General features: G+C 38.6%; 1 protein-coding gene across 1 annotated transcript; it reads left to right on the plus strand.

Moving 5' to 3' along the window:
• Window positions 1-7,316: 7,316 nt before the first annotated feature.
• On the plus strand, window positions 7,317-8,325 carry LOC138371847 (uncharacterized). Its single transcript, XM_069336876.1, has 2 exons — window positions 7,317-7,331; window positions 7,963-8,325. The coding sequence occupies exons 1-2, from the start codon at window positions 7,317-7,319 to the stop codon at window positions 8,323-8,325; spliced, it is 378 nt and encodes a 125-aa protein (XP_069192977.1).
• The last annotated feature ends 12,005 nt before the right edge of the window (window positions 8,326-20,330 follow it).

Here is a 20,330-nt window from a genome sequence, read left to right on the forward strand (position 1 = left end):
TCACAGTGACACCAGTCAGGTGAAAAATATAATTCACTGTAAAGTTTCACACACTTGCGAACATATTGCATCGCCGATACGGCCAGTATGTCACACTTGCCCACTATATGCATATTTGTGTTGTAATCGAGAACGACATTAGACTTACAGACCTTTTCCTTGGTTTGGGGAATTTTATTCTTGCTCTCAATCATCTCATCAGTCTTGGCGATTATTATTATGAATTCATAACGACTTGTTCTTACACTTCAACGCTTGTATGTTTTAAGCCGACCATTACCACCGCTGAAATGCAGATATATTCCACAAACTGTGCCACAAGTTGCAGAGTAACAATAATGCAAATAACAAGATTGCGATGTACTTGCATGACCGTGTTCAACAGTGAAGTAAACAGTGTCTTTACCACCGAATCAAGAAATCCACGAAGGATTTTATTGACATTTCAATATTTGTGCCGAAATAAATGGTCTTCTCTATGACGAGTCCGGCTGAACAGTCACATATAAGGATTGACTTGAGGCAAAACATGTGACGCTTTGACGGTATATACTGCTGGTTGATGTCCCTTGAACTGTATGAGAGACACATCTATCATAACGTGCTGCGTTGGATCATATTGTATCACTTACTTAATAATCAGCTTCGTAAAGCCGTACTTGATTCCTCACAGTCTGATGCGCTGGTTTGCTGCATCATAACATCGAGGAGCAGAAATCATAGTAGGAGCACGTCAAGTTACTTTCCATGTGCTATTTTCGCTAATATAGCCAGAAATGTATAGCTTCCATGTACTGTGAAGTATTCTCATGTATGCACATGGAATTAAGGACATAAATCGTCACTGTATGACTGATGCTACATACTCGACGCTCTTCCCCGTAATGTGTTTAATCACTCCCGCATCGACAAAAGCCAACAAATAGTCTAGTTTGCACATTTCATCGTCAACAACGAAGTTATTTGTCACTATTGCAACACAAGCATTAAAATAATTAATATTTGGCGCAGGATCCTTGTTAATAACCTACTTAAATCCATCCGCTTTCGCCTGCACAGCAAGTTGCTTGTTATCATCAGCTTGTTATCTTCATGAGTGGCAGCTTACCCTGACGCAGTAAAACCAAGAGCTTAACTCTGAGTCTTACAGACACCATGAACTGGCACATATAAATTCCCAGGAAAGGTAAAAGTTTTCTGAAGAGACTATCACACGAATGCTCAATAAAATCACATTATGAAAATGATGTATCAATGAGGAAATCAGGAGCCATGAAAAAAGATTCGAAATTGCTATTGAAGTTTGCTTTTGAGTACCAAGGGAGCGGGTTCGAATCCCCCTTTCCGGGATTTTAAAAAACCCTCATACTAGCGGGGAATACCCTTGAACTGGCAATAATAGGCAGAAAGAACAGTTTTAGGAGGAAGCTTTGAAAGAAGAGCGAGAAAATGTTTTGAAGGATTACAAAATTATAGTAGGCTATATTTATCTTCAAATTGCGCCATAGTCCAAACCATCTTCCAAAAAGGATTGTATTTATTGTAACAATTTGGTCGACAGTGCCAATATGCTGTGATGGATGACCAGTAAACCACTGTTGAATTATTCATTTGACAGAGGTCGGACAAAGCTAAAAACCAAGCTTAAATATTTGTAGGATTAGCATAGCACATATTTGTACTATATTAGGTCTAAGAAAGCGGAAATTTGGCCAAGGATTTCTTGGAGATGTTAGGGGTTAGATCATATATTTATATATTTATGTTGCGGTTAAAAAAGTTTCCGGTTTGTCCAAATTTAATCAAACAAAAGTCAAGTCGACTTTCTGGTGATCTATCACTACATAATGGTCCTCTCGACCAAACATTTACTGTAAGTACCATCATTTCAGGAGGATGAGTTCGATTGTGACTACAGACCTTCCCTGAGTTTCCTCTGGCATCATCCTGGCCAGGCATGGTTCACCATTAATCGTTATACCTGAGCTGACGAGAGCTCGGGTATAACGTAACAGTGAAAATGAAGAACTCGCGGTATATCAGGAGCAAATTTATCTGCAATCTTACGAACATTCTTCTAAATGTAGGGAAGAAGAAGAGCATTAACACTGAACGAAAAGACTTGAGAACTACAACTCTCTCTTGGTAATCTTACTGAATGATGCTGCAGTCTCCAGCATTGGTTTTATTTACCAAAATTAGGGATTCCTTTTTTGGTTTCTGTGGTACTGATGCTGCTGATTGTAAATATCAACACGCTGTTTGCTTTATTTACGATCTTCCTAACACCCTTATTTTTTATGCTCTCACGAGAAGGCTATCTGCTTCATCCTGTTGCAATGCACAATTTTCCATGTGCCTTACTTTTTCCGTCAATTGGTCCAAATCTGTTATAATGGCTCCCCCTCCTACCAGAAATTAATTCCCTTGCTACAGCAACCCACATAATCGAACTTGGCATTTAAATTTAAAACAAATTGTTTTGCATTTTGTTTTGGTTTGAATTATTTTAACATTGTGCCAATATTCATAATGTTGTATCCTTTCATCCAGTTATTCAACTCAATTATGTAGCTCCAAAGCTGTCTCTCTCTATCATATGCAAGTAAAGTGTTCTCAATCTCTATTTCTTTAGTTCAAAATAGCTAGTATAAACTCCGTCATCTATATGTCAACCTTTCGGGTTTAATTAAGTCCAGTGGATAATACTGCAATGCGTAATAAAAATAGGATAACTTTATTAGTCCTATTATGAATGCTACGTGATATGATTCCTAACTTTCTTTTCAATTCATTTTATAAAACGGTACATTGCTTACTTTGAGAATTCCACTAATCATGTACTAAACAATTATCTAAAATTAGATTAAATAATCCCGTAATGAAAATCATGAATTTTTAGTTAGATAATATCCACTTAAACATAATGAGTAAATCGCTCCAAATTTATTATTAACTTCATCATAATAGTTTTTATTGTTTGAAAACAACGATGGAAATTCTAAACCAATATTTTTACAGTCAAGTAATCTTTTTAAACTCTTTGATTTTGCTAGGCGATGCCTCCGAGACAGGAAAGCGAGCCGCTGCAATAGGTGACATCTGTCCTCATGCCCGGAAAAACGTTTCCAGATCGTATAAAGTTCGACCTGGCACTCGATCTCAACTTTAAATCACGCGCCTGAGCTTGCTAAATGGTGTTCTATTGGAGAAAGATCAATTGTCACCCTGTGCAGTTATACCTAAAATCAGATCAGCTTTCTTTAAGCCCACAAACTTACAGTTAGAACCTTTTTCTACAATTCTGTTTACAAAATCAAGCAATGTTATGCTTATATTGTAATATGTTCTATACATAATAGATGTTAAATATTAAAGCACAGTCATTGATCACTTACCAAGGAAGGACAGAGTTATTTATTTGTTTTGGATTTTTGTTCAGACTTGTTCATCATTTTCAGTTCTATAATTATTAATGGTAAATATATAACAGTTTTCAAAATATAAATGTAAATAAGTATAATGGGAAATTGGGAAATTTAAAGTTTTTTGGTTCCATTAAAAAAAAAATATCTCTTTCTCTCTCTCTCTCTCTCTCTCACTCTCTCTCTCTCTCTCTCTCTCTCCCTCTCTCTCTTTCTATGTATTTCCTCCGCCAAAAAATTTAACCCCCTTGGACTCTGCTAAACAAACTCTTAGGCTTACACAACACCCTTCATCGGGATTCATTTGTCTAATCCTCTACTTCCAAAAAAAAATACATCCAGGTGAAGTCCCATGCAACAGCTGCTTCAAATTTATTATATTTCTCTCTCTACACACTTCCTTTATAGATACTCACAATTTACATTCAGACTGAGGGTTCACCCGGATCCCGACTGCCGGTGTTGGTCTGAACAATACCCCCATCACATAAGCCACAGCTTCTCTTCCTTTCTAATCCTGACTGTTCTATACATCGTTATACATGTAGACTCTTCTATATACCTATTTATTTCTCTTCCATTCTCTCACATCCATTCTAAAATAACTGTCAGAACATGTTACTTGCCATCCTTCAATACAACTTACCTTCTGTGGAAATCATTGTGTGACTTAAAATTCCAGCACACCGGATTATTTTCATCAAATACATTACATTCGAATTTCAACCAAAATTTGTGTTTTTTGTTCATTTCCAGCACTCTGTTGTCGACCCATAAGTTACTATGGTCATATAATACCGACGGAGCTACCTCGCCTCGGCAGTAAAGCATCCACTCCGACACGGTTGACCTTTGTTTCCGTTCCTATCAGCGCAATATTAATACCCTTAAATCCTTCTCTTTGTATGTATGGCCACGATCTGCGGCAGCTAATTGCATCATATTGCCATGTAGGACTGGGGGGCTAGTCTCTCTACAGAGCCCAGTGGAGCGGTGGTGAGTTGTTCTATACGGTCATGAGAGACAGTGGAGAGTCGCTCTATACAGTCATGAGAGACAGTGGTGAGTTGCTCTTCACGACTAAGTGTGGCGGTGGAGAGTTAGTTTACACAGCGACGTATGGAGGTCTAGAGTCGTTCTACAGGGCCATGGGTGGTGGTGGAGAGTCGTTCTACAGGACCGTGGGTGGTGGTGGAGAGTCGCTCTACAGGACCGTGGGTGGTGGTGGAGAGTCGCTCTACACAACCACGACGGCAGAGTCAAGTCACCTATATGAAATTGCAGGTCTATTGGTCTATGCATAAACAATGAAACTGCAAAAGGCTTATTGGCCCATATTGAGGATAATAACTGAGCATCATTTATTTATATCCAAATTGCGGTTTAATCATGTCACCCCTAACTCTTCACCTTTCTAGAGAATGCCACGTATGCCTTTTCAATCTCTCTTCACATCCCTGCTACCAAACTAGTATTTCCTAAATATAATGTTATCCAGTTTATATCCCTAGTTCTATTATGTGTTCGTATATTTAGTACCTTAATTATATCTCCCTTTATTTAACCCATTCATTCATATGCATATATATTTGAGTTAGGGGTTGTGTTACCCCCTAACTTTTCTCCTGTCTTGCCAATACACGTTAAACTTTTTTGAATCAATAAATTTCATTCATTGGATGATCATATTATGTTTTAAAAGAGTCTAGACTGGAAGGGGGGTTACACAACCTGCCCTTCTTCCCCTATACTGTACAACAGCGTGTTTATATCTGTAATTATATCACGTCTCTAACTGCATCTTTAATTAAGGTTACTATTTGTATTGAACGACCATAACTCTAATTACATCGTTCAATCAGATCAGAATTTAATAGGCTGTTAGCTAGACAAGGCAAATCTCTTCCAGGTTACGGATTACTTTATGTTATTGCATTGAAGTCCCCAGTTAAAAATATGTGACTGTCTATCAACTGGTGTACAGGTTCCTGAGCTTATCGAGTTTTATTATGTCTACATTTTAAGCTGTGTATAGAGTCAGTCTCCACCACGTCACTTAATTCCTAGTGCATTCCATTTATTAACTACTTTGACATTGAAAATGGACTTTCTAATGTCGCTGTGGCTCATTTGGATAATCAGCTTCCACCTGTGCTCCCTTGTGCGTATACCACCCGGATTAAATAATCAGCCCTGTCAATTCCCTGAGAATTTTGTATGTGGTGATCATGTCTCTCCGAGTTGCTCTGTCTTCCAGCAACGAAAGGTCCTCCTCTTGGAGGATCCTGCAATCCTCATCTGTCACAACTCTTCTCATCAACTTTGCGTCATCCGCGAACATCGACATGTAGGACTCTACTCCTGTAAACATGTCGTTAACATATATTAGAAATAGAATTGGTCCCAGCACCGATCATTGAGGGACTCCACTCGTTACTGTTCGCCAGTTCGACTTCTCGTCCCTTACCGTAACTCTTTGGCTCTTTCCTGTTAGGTAGTTCTTTATCCATGCTAGGGACCTTTCCTCCCACCCCCGCCTGCCTCTCGAGTTTGAACAGTAGTCTCATGTGCGGTACTGTATCAAAGGCTTTTTGGCAGTCCAGAAATATGCAGTCTGCCCAACCTTCTCTGTCCTGTCTTATCCTCGTTATTTTATCATAGATCTCCAAAAGGTTAGTTAGGCACGATTTCCCTTTTCAGAACCCATGTTGATGTTTGTTCACAAACCTAACGTTCTCCAGGTGTGCAACCAGTCGTAGTCTAATTATTCTTTCAAGTACTTTGCAGGGGATGCTTGTCAGAGTGTGTGTGTGTGTGTGTGTGTTTACTAGTTGTGTTTTTGCGGGGGTTGAGCTTTGCTCTTTCGGCCCGCCTCTCAACTGTCAATCAACTGTTTACTAACTACTTTTTTTTTTTTTTTTTTTTTTTTTTCCCATACCACACACACACACACACCCCAGGAAGCAGCCCGTGACAGCTGACTAACTACCAGGTACCTATTTACTGCTAGGTAACAGGGGCACTTAGGGTGAAAGAAACTTTGCCCATTTGTTTCTGCCTCGTGCGGGAATCGAACCCGCGCCACAGAATTACGAGTCCTGCGCGCTATCCACCAGGCTACGAGGCCCCCTACCAGGCTACGAGGCCCCCTATGTGTGTGTGTGTGTGTGTGTGTGTGTGTGTGTGTGTGTGTGTGTGTGTGTGTGTGTGTGTGTGTGTGTGTGTGTGTGTGTGTGTGTGTGTGTGCAGGAGAGGATGGCATCTATGACCCAAGAGCAGGAGATCAATAAAATCAAGTGTGGCACTCTGGCAGCCAGCCTCCGCGGCCCGCTGGCACCGCTCCCTAGTGCAGTCCGGGCCGTCACAATGTGCTCACGATGCCTCATCTTATCTACTCCCATCTTATATCTGAAGGAGCAAATACCTTAACAAATATTTGAGAAGCAAATATATATTTGCTATGCATATATATATGCATATATATATATATATATATATATATATATATATATATATATATATATATATATATATATATATATATATATATATATATATATATATATATATTTCTTAAAGCATGTAAATTAGTCGTACCCAGACCGGACTATGTCCGTTCTGTACTTCAGACAGGGTACGAAACGGTCATCCAAATCTGCAAAGGGTACTCACCCCATGCAGATATGGGTGAGTATAATCCCATATGTTTTCCCACCAATTTTGGATAAATAGACATACAAATAATGAGACATTCTCTCTTACGTTATATATAGATATATAATTAGTCCTGCAGCCAATTATTCAATTATCATAAAATTCCAGTCTCCCCTCTCTCTCTCAAAAAAAAAAAATTCCTTTGACTAAGTTTATCACTTTTAATTTTTAGACGTCATGGCGAATAAAACTGTCAGTCCATTTATTGGAAAGGTTCCAGTGTAAAATAAACGCACTAATAATTTAAAAATACTGCATTGATGCCAATTAACGCACTCGGTCACAGTATTCACTTTTCACTGCGTTAATCAACGTGCTGAAAGTCCCATATGAGAGAGTTTTGGTCAATTCAACTTCACTAATAACTCAAAAGTTTCCACACACATACCCGAAATATATATTAATCCTCACGTCGAGAAACAAGCAATATGCAATGAATTTCTTATGTAAGAGATATAATGCGTCATGAGAAATATAAATATTATGATGACAATTTTTTCTCTCTCTCTTCCTCTCACTCTCTCTCTGCTATTTTTCTCTCTGCTCTCTTTTTATCTTTGCTCTCGCTCTTTCTCTCTCTCTCTGCTCTTATTTTTTAATCTCTTTCTTCCCCTCACATTACAGCACTTTACATTTAATATTAATACACTACGCGATTCTGACTTGGCGCACGGCGATAATAGGAGTTAAAGTATTTCTGAGAACAGTCCCCAAGCAGCTGTTGACATCATGCACCGTTTGGTGCCCAGTAACACTTCTCTCCCCCGTGGAACAAGCCAGTGGCACTTAACAAAAAGAAATCATCTGTCTGAAACCACCCCAGGACGCAGCATCTGGTCCCACCTCACCACAGGACGCAGCACATGGTCCTACCTCACCGCAGGACGCAGCACCTGGTCCTACCTCACCGCAGGACGCAGCATCTGGTCCCACCTCACCACAGGACGCAGCATCTGGTCCTACCTCACCGCAGGACGCAGCACCTGGTCCCACCTCACCGCAGGACGCAGCACCTGGTCCCAACTCACCGCAGGACGCAGCACCTGGTCCCAACTCACCGCAGGACGCAGCACCTGGTCCCACCTCACCGCAGGACGCGGCAGCAGGTCCTGATCCCCAGACGGAAGTGACGAAGGCACCTACTCGCTTCACTGCAGCCTCAAGCGACGTGGCCGGCAGGTGGTAATTGGCCGTGTCTCTCAAACTCCCTCCATGCACCGGGCCCGGCGACAGCCCCCGTCATCGTCAACAGTTTAATTTTCACTTGCCTGCAATTCCCGTGAGCACCAGACGTTTAATTACGAGCGTCGTCGAAGATAAATTCACTTAACAGTGTAAAAAGCTTACTTGTAAAGGAACATTGTATGTCTTATAAGTTAAAAGCTGCAGACATGTTTCCTTACCAGTCCACTCTGAAAGTGAAAAGATTTTTTTTTTGGAGGAGGAGGATTTAAAATCCGAACTTTGCAGATGGAAGCTAAAAATTATATAAAGTTTTCCAAGGAGGTCGTGTACTTGTACTTTCCTAGATGTGCGGAGTGAGGGTTGAACTTTATCGTATATGTTCCAGTTCTCTTCCTTCATTTGATTGTTTATCATGTTATTGAGCCTTTTGCATTCCCGATTTTCTATATATGAAGCTATGTATAAAGTAAGTTACTCTGACATTAAACAAAAATAATAATTACGGTGTGCGTGTGTGTGTATGTGTATGTGTATGTGTGTGTGTGGGTGTAGGTGCATGGAGGGTGAATATGTGGAGATAAAGAGGAAGTGTGTGTGTGGTAATGTGTGGGAGAGATGCGGAGTGTGTGCGTAGACACACATGGAGAGAATGAGTAGTTTTTTTGCAGTGATGAAGCTTGTAAGTAGTGAAAATGGTTATAGTGATGTGGCGAAAATGGGAAGATGTAATGCAGGGTTTATACAGGAAAATGTGTGTATTTGGGTAGGTTTGGGTGGGTGTATGTGGAGTAGAGACTAGGGAAGTAAATGTGGTTAGAAACGGGGGAGATTGAGCATGGGGAAGATTGATAGGTTGTGGGGAGAGATGGACGGTGTGTTTAGTGAGACAGAGAGGGGTGTATGGAGGACACACTTTGGTGGGTATGTGTGTGTTGAGAGATTGGGGGAGAGTGTTTAACTAGGAGACAAAGTGGGCATGTTTCGGAGAACTATAAGTGTATATGGTCGGGACCTGGGTACAAGGTTGATCTTGGCTTCTCCGGGTACCCACTATATATAATTAGAAATGTTAACAATATCAAAATTTAGTGATATATTTCAGTTAATGCTCTAAGGAAATGAAGCAAACGTTTGTTTAAATTATTTTTTGCTCCGCGTTCTAATCTCTTGCATCTTTGGCCATAGTCCAACTTCTCTTGTAAGCTGTCCTCTCAATCGAACGATGACTTTTTCTTTCACCAACTTTTCACAAGACGCCCTAATTTTAAAGTTTATAAACCCATTATAAATGTTGGGAGTACGCAGTGTGTTTTATTCAGTTTCTTATCTTCCCTGCCTATGTTGCGTCTCTGATGCTTGTGTTGATGTGGTTGGATTTCACTCTTCTATCGAGAGTGTTTCAGCATCTTATTTTCTTCTCAAGCAACACATCACGTTCCCTATATCAATGATTGTTTCATTGATATACTGTATATTTATCTCTGATTCCTCCAGTCTATTGCTTTCTACTATATATTTGTTTCGGCATATGCTTATAGTTATAACTTTGTTTAACTTATTTAGTAATGAATATTATAGCTTGAATTGAAGCTCATTGAATAAACAGAGATGAAATGGGGTCAGCATCACGTCAGAGCTCGTGAATTAAGTGCCATTTCTCCAATAGAAAAGACGCTCAACCCAAGTTATTTCTTCACCCAGTTATTTATGTGATCTGCCCACATACACCCTCCGTGTCTCTACCAAAATATACCCACCCGGATGTCCACCAAACACACAACCCCACCCTAACCCCGCCCCACCTCACCTTCCTACTCTCTGCAACCATTTTCATCACACATATATTCTTCATCAATGCAAACATTTACACATTCTCACCATTTCTGCCACACACACACCATCTCCTCTAGATACGCCCTCGTTGTCTCCCTCCCTCCCTCCACATACACCTAGTCTCCAGCCTCATTCATCACCTCATTCTACACATACACACAATCCTTGTCGCCCATCTCACATACTTTTTCATCATTCGCCTTTTCTCTGTAACCCCCTTCACAATGTACTGTCATCACTATACTCATCTCTATTTACACACACTTCCCGTTTCCACCCACACATTCTCCTCTCAAATTCCTACCTATGACTGTCACCTTTTTCACTGTATTGTATCTACATCACTGTAAATAAAATGTGGTGTCCAAAATACAAATATGTCATCTGAACATTCGCTTTGCATTTTAATATATGTCAGTACCTTAATACACTAGTAATAAAATGAATACTAATGTGAACTTTTCCTTGTACATTTAATATACATTGACTTTGTGAAAGGGTTATAGAGGCTAATCCCCCCTTAAAGGGGAGTACAGGGGCCGTCCTTGGTCGCCCAGTGAGACTTTTCATAAAATTACAAATCGCCACGTAAAGTTGAGTGAAGGCTGCCCAGGAACCTGTCTTCCAACCTTGAGCAGATGAACAGCGACAAACATTTTTGTATAGACAGATGAATACCCAGCAGTTCCCGGTTCTGTGTCTGATTGTCTCTCCCTTTGGCTCTGTTCGTCTGCCTACCTCTCCCTCCTTCATATTTACCCTCCCTTCCTCCTGTTCTCTCTCACCACCTCCAAATCTCTCTTTCTTTTTCCCCCTCCCATTTTCTCATTCTCCCTCTCTCCATTCTGCTCTCTCTCATCCTCCCTTCCTCCGTCCCAACCTCCTTCTCTTCCTTCTTCCCTACCTCACCCTTTCCCTTCTTATTCAATTTTCTTTCTACCCTTTTCCCCCTGTTCTTTGTTCCTTTATCCCTCTCATTTTCTATCTCAAAACATTCAGTGAATGCACCCAGTAAACACAAAATATAACTGCAACACTATTTTCTCGATTGTTACTTAGATGCAAAATTCAGGGAACGTTATTAATATGCTGTGTGTGATGAACGGCTTGATAAAATGGTCTAAACACACTATGCACACTCAAACATACATTTCGGACTTATTATGAGTCATGCGTTGTTGCAATAGGGGTGAATCCTACTAACAGAGGGGCATGAGGATCAACTCGACACCCCCGTAATGCACTACCTATATAATCACAATTCCCCATAGGAAGTTGCATGTGGCTAACCGCGACCATCTGGTCTCCAACCTCGTCCGATCAAACAAACAGACGGATCAACAGATTTTATTATTTATATATATAGACAGATCTTCAGGAGCGTTGATCACACTTCACCTGGTTCCTCGCCTTCAGTCAGACAAATTTAGCAATATTCTGACGTATATTATCCCCTTTTTCTTTATGTGATTTAAACCATATATCAATGATTTAGGCAATATTTTCCCGTGGCCCCAAGTAGATCTGCGGGTTACTGGAGAACACTGTTCGATCCAGCCATTGGAGGTTGGTGAGCCACGGTGGGAGGGTGAGGCCGGAGCTCACGGCCTTGGCCAATTACGAAGCCACCTCCACCCTCTAAACCATGCCAGCATGAAAACAGCAACTCACCTTTAGGACACAGGGAGTCGGACTCCCTGATGAGACCAATTGGTGGACAGATTCTTCAGTATGAAATGAGCGCAACATTCGAAAAAATGATTAAATGGCTAGACTTATTCTGTAATTTAAATGTTGTATTTGAAAATACATTCAACAGAATTGGGGTCGACCTTAATACTTGGCTGCAACAGATCACCCATATTGGTGCGAATACTAATATTTTTAAAATTGCAGAAAACAGTAACACTCCCCATGTTTACGGCAGTATACGATAAAATCAACACTCGATTGGACAATGATTAGTGGAGGACACAGTAAATCATTAATAAAAAAAATATTAGGCATATAATACAGTTCCACCGCCATATTTTGATGAGGAATACATAGATATATATAAAGTTACGTTCACAGCAAGGAGAAACTAATGTTCATTCATCAAGGCCCTTAATTGCTCTGATGAATAAATATCTGTACACCTGCACAACAATTGTAATTCAGCTACGAACTTGGAAGAGGCTTCATAACCTACTCTAAAGAGAAAAGTGAGAATACATACATGCAAGACTTCAAAGATTAAACATCATAAGCATAAAATTTGAGAGATAACCCTTATAAAGCAGACGATACACTGTAACTCGTGACATATCTCACATATAATACACATTATATAGCTCTATATAATGTGTTATATAGAGCTCATTATATATATCCTTGAATGAAACGAATGGGTTCTTTGCTTTCACATTCCCCCTTGGGAACTGACAGCCCCAACTCAATAAATACGCAAGACAGAATGAATGCGACTAACAATGCATAAACAACAAGACCCAATCAAGAAGATTATACCCTACACACAACCAGATCATCACCAGAGAGAGAGATCCTGACGAACACCACATAAATAATCGACAATACAGTGACAAAGGAAGACAGGACACTGGAGAAGAATTATACATGAAACAAACCGTAAGCCATCTATCAACAGCCACCTAACACCAAATTATTCTCTACCATCAAAAATAAATCACAAATATTAAGAAGAATATATGGGGGGAAGGACAGCATCTGCCACAGTTTTAACAGCATCCAATCAACCATCATCTAAAGTGTAGAGAAACAGAAAATCCAAGATTCTTTTTTCCCAGTGCAACTTCTTATATTTTATATAACGAATTCCTTGAAATTAACTGAATTTTCTCAATCCAAAGTCCTGAACCCAGCTATGTTCCATAAAGTGAAAATTAATTGGGTGCAGCCGATAAATTTTCAGAAGATAGGAGCCATTCTCTCAAACAATTAATCTCTCATGAAGGGTTATAAAAGGGCAAGAACAACCGTAAATTCCCTAAACTCTAGAGGTGAGCTTTCGTGAAATGCAATAAAATCAAGGAGGAAATCTATAAATTCTTTGGAATCTGCAATTCAGAGAACACTTTTCCGCCCCGACAACTACGACTGGAGAAGACCGGAAGCTTTCCATAGGTCACTTCAAGTGGGCAGGTACCCTAATAATCCTGATCCTAGGCTTAATATCCCAATGAGGCTAATCACATGTTTCCTGTCTAACAGTCACAGACCTTTAACGACTCTAGTTCCTTGGTCAGAGAATATTCACGAAGTAAAAACTTATAATCACGTGCATGGACTATATGATTAACATGTTACATATTTTGTTTGGAATTTACTGGCAATCCGGAGAGGCTAGATTAATACTGTACACACACACACACACACACACACACACACACACACACACACACACACACACACACACGCACACACACACACACACACACAAAGAAAGGAGATCATTGAGGCAAGTTCAATAGTAAACTTTATACGAAAGAATTCCATAAAACGAGAAGAACAAATCAATGTCATAACGGACCAGGAGATGAGAAGCTGTGCCAGCCAATGGTCTCTCGATCTTAGAACGCAGTAAAGTGAGATCACATGAGGGGAAACATTATTGCAATTCTAATATCAGAAGCTCTTAACAGCACAATAATGTTAGCAACATACGACAGACAATCAAACACCCGAATACAACATAACAAAAAATCTAGAAGATTTATTACCCCATCTACATATTTGACTGATGCTGGAAACAATCACTTGAACTAACATTAAACCTGTGTTTACGTAGTTTTTTCCAAATTTAAACTTAAAATATTACTACTCATGTTTTCTAACTTTAAAATATGATAATATATGTAACATGCAATTTATTTTCCTCATGTGTATTACTATTGCTATTACATCCAGTATTTTACATCATATAAGCTCTATACTCAGTACACTGTGTATGTTACAGTGCAATATGGTAATATTCACTTTATATTAAGTAATGAATATATGTAAGGCATTACATGGTCAATATGATCCTAAATAATCCCTGGCAATAATATTTATGATGCTTACTGATAAACATTATATACAACATTTCCTAGATTTTTTCATCTATGCGTTGATTAATTTCCCTAAGATCATTAGTAATTATAACACCTCGATCATTTTCACTTTCACACTTTAGAATTTAATTGTGGTTCAGAAGAAGGTAATTTTATTATAATTTCCTAGATTCAGAAATTTGAACCCCATATTTGTCAACACCATAATTAATCTGAGTTTTGGGTGCATTTTGTAAGTTCGGAAGGTCTGAAGAGCTAACACATGAGGTGGTATTTATTAAGAGAGGAGGGCAAAGAACCTGGAGAGATTATGTACTTGGTTTAGTTACGTTAATTATGTTTTTAGAGTAGTTTTTATTCACCAAGATACTTTGAATTCATAAACAAATATATACCACTTATGCACGCTGTTACGATACCAGGCCGTAATATGAGGGCCTGGCTGAAAGCTGTAACTTCACTTGTTTCAAGTACTGTTTTTCTATGCGTCGTGTGTATGTTTGTGTAGCGCCAATAAATAACTAATGAGTGAAACGTAACCACTGCGCCTCGCCTGCTAAGGATAGACCTCCCTCAAACCAATGAAATAATTCATAACGCTATAGCTAATAGAAAACTGTTTTTTCACTTCCTTGTTAGAGTTTCATAAAACTCGAATATTTACCTTTAACGTAAGACAAGATGAGATTCCAGCTGGATAAATTCAGTTCTCAACATATACACACGAGGGAGGACACAGGTTCCCCTTAGCGAAGTCTCCGTCTATTCCTAGATCTTTTTAGAGGAAGACATCATGGTAAAATGACTGTTAAAATTACCAAGGCCACAATGGGTAGCACTAGACATACAGACCTGGCATTCATAGGAGAATCCACGAAGGTAGTCCGGGGCTGATTATATAAGAGAAAAGACAAATGAGGCCGATAATATTAGAATAGAGGAAAGTGGAAACTGTAGTAACTGCTAAATTGGTAGAAAATTGGAAAATATAGATTTTAAAGAGAGAAGAGAGAAAATATAAATTTTTGAGAAAGGAGAGAAAAGAGATAGGATAATAAAGAAAGAGTGAGAGGTAAATTAGACGAAGAGAAAGAATGCTTGAACGAGAGATAAAGGAAAGATCATTTATACAAACGAATAGAATATAGAAACATTGATACAAACGAATATAATATAGAAACATTTATACAAACGAATATAATATAGAAACATTTATACAAACGAATATAATATAGAAACATTTATACAAACGAAAGCAATAAACGAATATAGAATGAAAAAAAAATTGCTAAGACACCCTTTCCTGTAGAAGGTAACGGAGACCAAACCATATTTGATCACTCTGAAAACGTAAGAACAGTATTGCTGTCTAATGAGTATGAGTAAAAAAAAACTTTTTACAAATTTAGTTTCCCAGAACGTAGCTGTGAATTCGAAATTGAATTTCCATGCACTTTTCATAGCTACAACGTTGCAGCGCAATGGTCAAAAGGCCTTACAAATTAAAAAAAAAAAAAACTGAAAGAAAGTAGCAGCTATAAAATTACTGAAAGTTTGCGAACTGGAACTCGAGAACGCCCAAATTAAATTATGATAGGGCCATTAAGAAACATACAGAAACTCATTAGAGGATGAGTTTTAGAAAATCCGTAGAAAATCTGTAATAATAAATAGATGGTTAGGATCATCAAAGGTAGAAAAAGATTTACAGAAGCTCATAGATGCGATCCTGATCGAGGATTACAAATAGAATATAGAAGGCTATTTGCGTTTTTTTCCTCTAAATAGCGTCTTGAGCTGACGTTTGATGAAATATTAGTAGGAACAGGTAATTACTCACGGACTCACCCCACCTGGTTCTAGTACTACAACTACTAAGACCGATGACGGTAATAATGTATTCCACGGTAGTGACCCTGCGTCACGACCAGATAATGACGCATTCATAGTCACTAGTCTATGATAGTGACTAGATCATTGTAATGACATTGTAGTCACTAGTCTATAATAGTGACGCTAGTCACGACCAGGTAGTAACGCTGCGTCACGACCAGGTAGTGACAACGTGTATTTCCTATGGATGTTGCTTACCAGAAGCGAAGAGTATAAGCTTAAATGACTGAATAGTTTGAAGTATTTCTTCTGTAATCACTTTCGACGTCAGAACGAAGCAGTTTCTATCCCTACGGGTAATCATACCGCCTTTGTCGGGCCGTACTCTACTGCTTATTCCACCAAGCAGGCCAAGGCGGTAGTTAGCAATACATCAACTCCTCGGGGCTTCACAACAATGAAGCCAATTCCACACATGAAAACCTAATTCAGAACACCTTCCCTGTGAACGACTTTACTCACCAAGGCAGAGGTGAGTACGTAAAAAGGATGAACGTTTTCACGTTCGTGAGTACGTTTTTATGATGAACGTAAATAGAGCCTAATATTCAATATGTAAATGTAACTGCCGCCGTACACCCGTAACTAGATGATGCGATTGACAATCATAACATATTAGTCCAGTACCCATTCCTCGTGATCTGGTCATTGAATGACCTTCTTCTTGAGCTTATCTTGAGATGATTTTGGGGCTTTAGTGTCCCCGCGGCCCGGTCCTCGACCAGGCCTCCACCCCCAGGAAGCAGCCCGTGACAGCTGACTAACACCCAGGTACCTATTTTACTGCTAAGTAACAGGGGCATAGGATGAAAGAAACTCTGCCCATTGTTTCTCGGCGGCGCCCGGGATCGAACCCGAGACCACAGGATCACAAGTCCAGAGTGCCGTCCGCTCGGCCGACCGGCTCCCTATGATGACCAAACCCACACATCAGAAGATGAAGAAACGGGACTTTGCAGTATTCCCGTTTTGATGGACGGAGGGAGTAGGTTGGGCAGTGGGAGATGTACTATCCAATTGGGGTATATAGCCTGTAAAATATATATATACTATCCTGTAAAAGAGCTTTCTCTACAATTGTAGAGGAAGGCGTTGCATTTCATATATACCCCCCGGCCTCTATATAATAGTCATATTACCTAACATGCTCAGTTAGAGAGTATTCATCACGTTACTGAGCAGACAATCTATGATCTACAAAAGCATTTTTATCCACACATGGAGATAATATGAGGAGGTATTCACTGGGGAAAGTGCGGGAAGCCAGGGAGGAATGTAAATTTAATTCAGGTGAGTAAATATACCGTTGTATTATTTGAGTGTAGTTCTTATTCACTCATGTACGTAATTATAATCGGAACAAATAGACATAAATACACCACATACGTGCACTGTTATGACAGAACATCACCACAATGAAGACTAAACCTCACTCCAGAAGATGATACGACGACGTTTCAGTCGTCGTCCACAATTGACTTGATAATGATCCAGGATGGTCCGAAACGTCGTCGTGGCCTCATCTTCTGGTGTGTTTGGTTTAGTCATCATATCTTCAGCCACTTTATTGAAATTCATCGTCACCATATCAATGTTTTTTATTCATTTTAGTATATTTGGCACATTTGTTATATTTACGTTAAATCCTATGTCTATATCTATTATATATTATATATATATATATATATATATATATATATATATATATATATATATATATATATATATATATATATATATATATATATATACAGAGAGAGAGAGAGAGAGAGAGAGAGAGAGAGAGAGAGAGAGAGAGAGAGAGAGAGAGAGAGAGAGAGAGAGAGAGAGAGAGAGAGAGAGAGAGAGAGATATTTTATATATAGACACAGGGGACAACAGAGGTCCCTGGATAGAATGAACGAACGTGTCCATTTAAACACTTTCTTACTCGAACTAAACACCTGTGTTTAGTCCGCATAAGGGGGCTTCGATCAGCCAAATATGCTTCATCTCCCAGACAAAGGAGAAACCCTAACAACATATAAATTTTAAATATTAAAACAAACCAAGAAACAATGTTTAGGATGAGGAACATCACAATGTTTGGGATGAGAAACACGCAGTGTTTAGCATGAGGAACAATACAATGTGATGAAAAGTAAATAAAAAAAGAATAGTCACTTAAATATTCAAAATAAATAAGTCATAAGTGACCCAGAAATTATACAAGTCTCCAGATGCATCGAACTCAAACAAAGCAATCTTGAAGAAGGTCAAACAAGTGTACCAAAACTGGATCCCTTCCAAAAACATATGGCTAAATGTTACTGGGTTACAGTACATAATAAGTGACGTGAAAGAGGAAGGAAAGACCTCAAAAAAGTTAAGAAAAGCGACACGTCAATAACGATGGAGACGGAGCACAACAAGTCGTCAAAAGCTCAGAAGACTGAAGTTGGAAAGGTTGTGATTATGCTAATCTGCCATTTTATTTATATTATTCTTAAGCTGCATCTTTTATGAACCCATCCCGGCCCTGGTGTGGCAGTGCACAATAGAAAGTTGTTTTTACATATTCGTACATTAAAACATTGATTGTAACCGTGATATATATGTGCTTCAGCTTACAGTTTAGACCTATTGTCTAGTGTAAGACCCTCTGTCCTGGGGTGACAGTGAATACCAGCATTATCTTCACTTTAATAAGATTTAATTGAAATCCTCAGATTAGGCAAAATTTTAATTAAATTTTGTCAACAAAGATGTTAATAATAATAATCTGCCATCGGTCAGAAGCTCGAGAGAAACACGTGGTAGCCAAGAAAAGAGGGGCACAAAAGAAAGAGAGAGAGAGAGAGAGAGAGAGAGAGAGAGAGAGAGAGAGAGAGAGAGAGAGAGAGAGAGAGAGAGAGAGAGAGAGAGAGAGAGAGAGAGTGGGAGAGAGACAATTATAGAGAATTATATGGGAAAGAGATAGTAAATGAGAAAGAGAGAGAGAGAGAGAGAGAGAGAGAGAGAGAGAGAGAGAGAGAGAGAGAGAGAGAGAGAGAGAGAGAGAGAGAGAGAGAGAGAGAGAGAGAGAGAATTTAAAATACGAATTCCAACAATATGTATGTATTTAATTCTAATGAACTCCTTTAAATTAAATTAATACACACAATAACGACAGCTGTAAAGGTAAAGATTAAACTATCAATTCTGAAGTGGCTAAAATAATTTGGAATTTGGATATTATCTCAGATAAAATTTTATGTTGTTTTTAATTAATGAATTGTTACATAACATAGTATTTAACTGACACTATTATGTATTCAGACAAGAAACACTAATTGAACGCACATACATATTCATCATAAACATAAGCTCGTGTCTTGTCTAAGCTTACTGAACATTTTCCAATAAACTAATTATCACGTTAATTGCCCCTCGGTCTTAATAGCAAACCAATTACCATGTTAATCATGTTCCGAAATGGGCTGCAAATTATGCACCTTGTATTAGTCGTGTTTTACCGTCAGTGACAGCACTAATTACGCCTTTACGAATAGTCTACGTTTAGTATACTAGTTGCCAGAAATAATGCTCAGACGTATATGTAAACTTTGAACACATCAATGCATTATTTTTCTCGTAAATGATGTATGTACATATATATATATATATATATATATATATATATATATATATATATATATATATATATATATATATATATATATATATATATATATATATATATATATATATATATATATATGTCGTACCTAGTACCCAGAACGCACTTCTCGGCCTACTATGCAAGGCCCGATTTGCCTAATAAGCCAAGTTTTCCTGAATTAATATATTTTCTCTAATTTTTTTCTTATGATCTTATGAAATGATAAAGCTACCCATTTCATTATGTATGAGGTCAATTTTTTTTTATTGGAGTTAAAATTAACGTAGATATATGACCGAACCTAACCAACCCTACGTAACCTAACCTAACCTATCTTTATAGGTTAGGTTAGGTTAGGTAGCCGAAAAAGTTAGGTTAGGTTAGGTTAGGTAGGTTAGGTAGTCGAAAAAGTTAGGTTAGGTTAGGTTAGGTAGGTTAGGTAGTCGAAAAACAATTAATTCATGAAAACTTGGCTTATTAGGCAAATTGGGCCTTGCATAGTAGGCTGAGAAGTGCGTTCTGGCTACTACGTACGACATTATATATATATATATATATATATATATA

The sequence above is a fragment of the Procambarus clarkii genome, chromosome 37 (genome assembly GCF_040958095.1).
Source record: "Procambarus clarkii isolate CNS0578487 chromosome 37, FALCON_Pclarkii_2.0, whole genome shotgun sequence".
Lineage (NCBI taxonomy): Eukaryota > Metazoa > Arthropoda > Malacostraca > Decapoda > Cambaridae > Procambarus > Procambarus clarkii.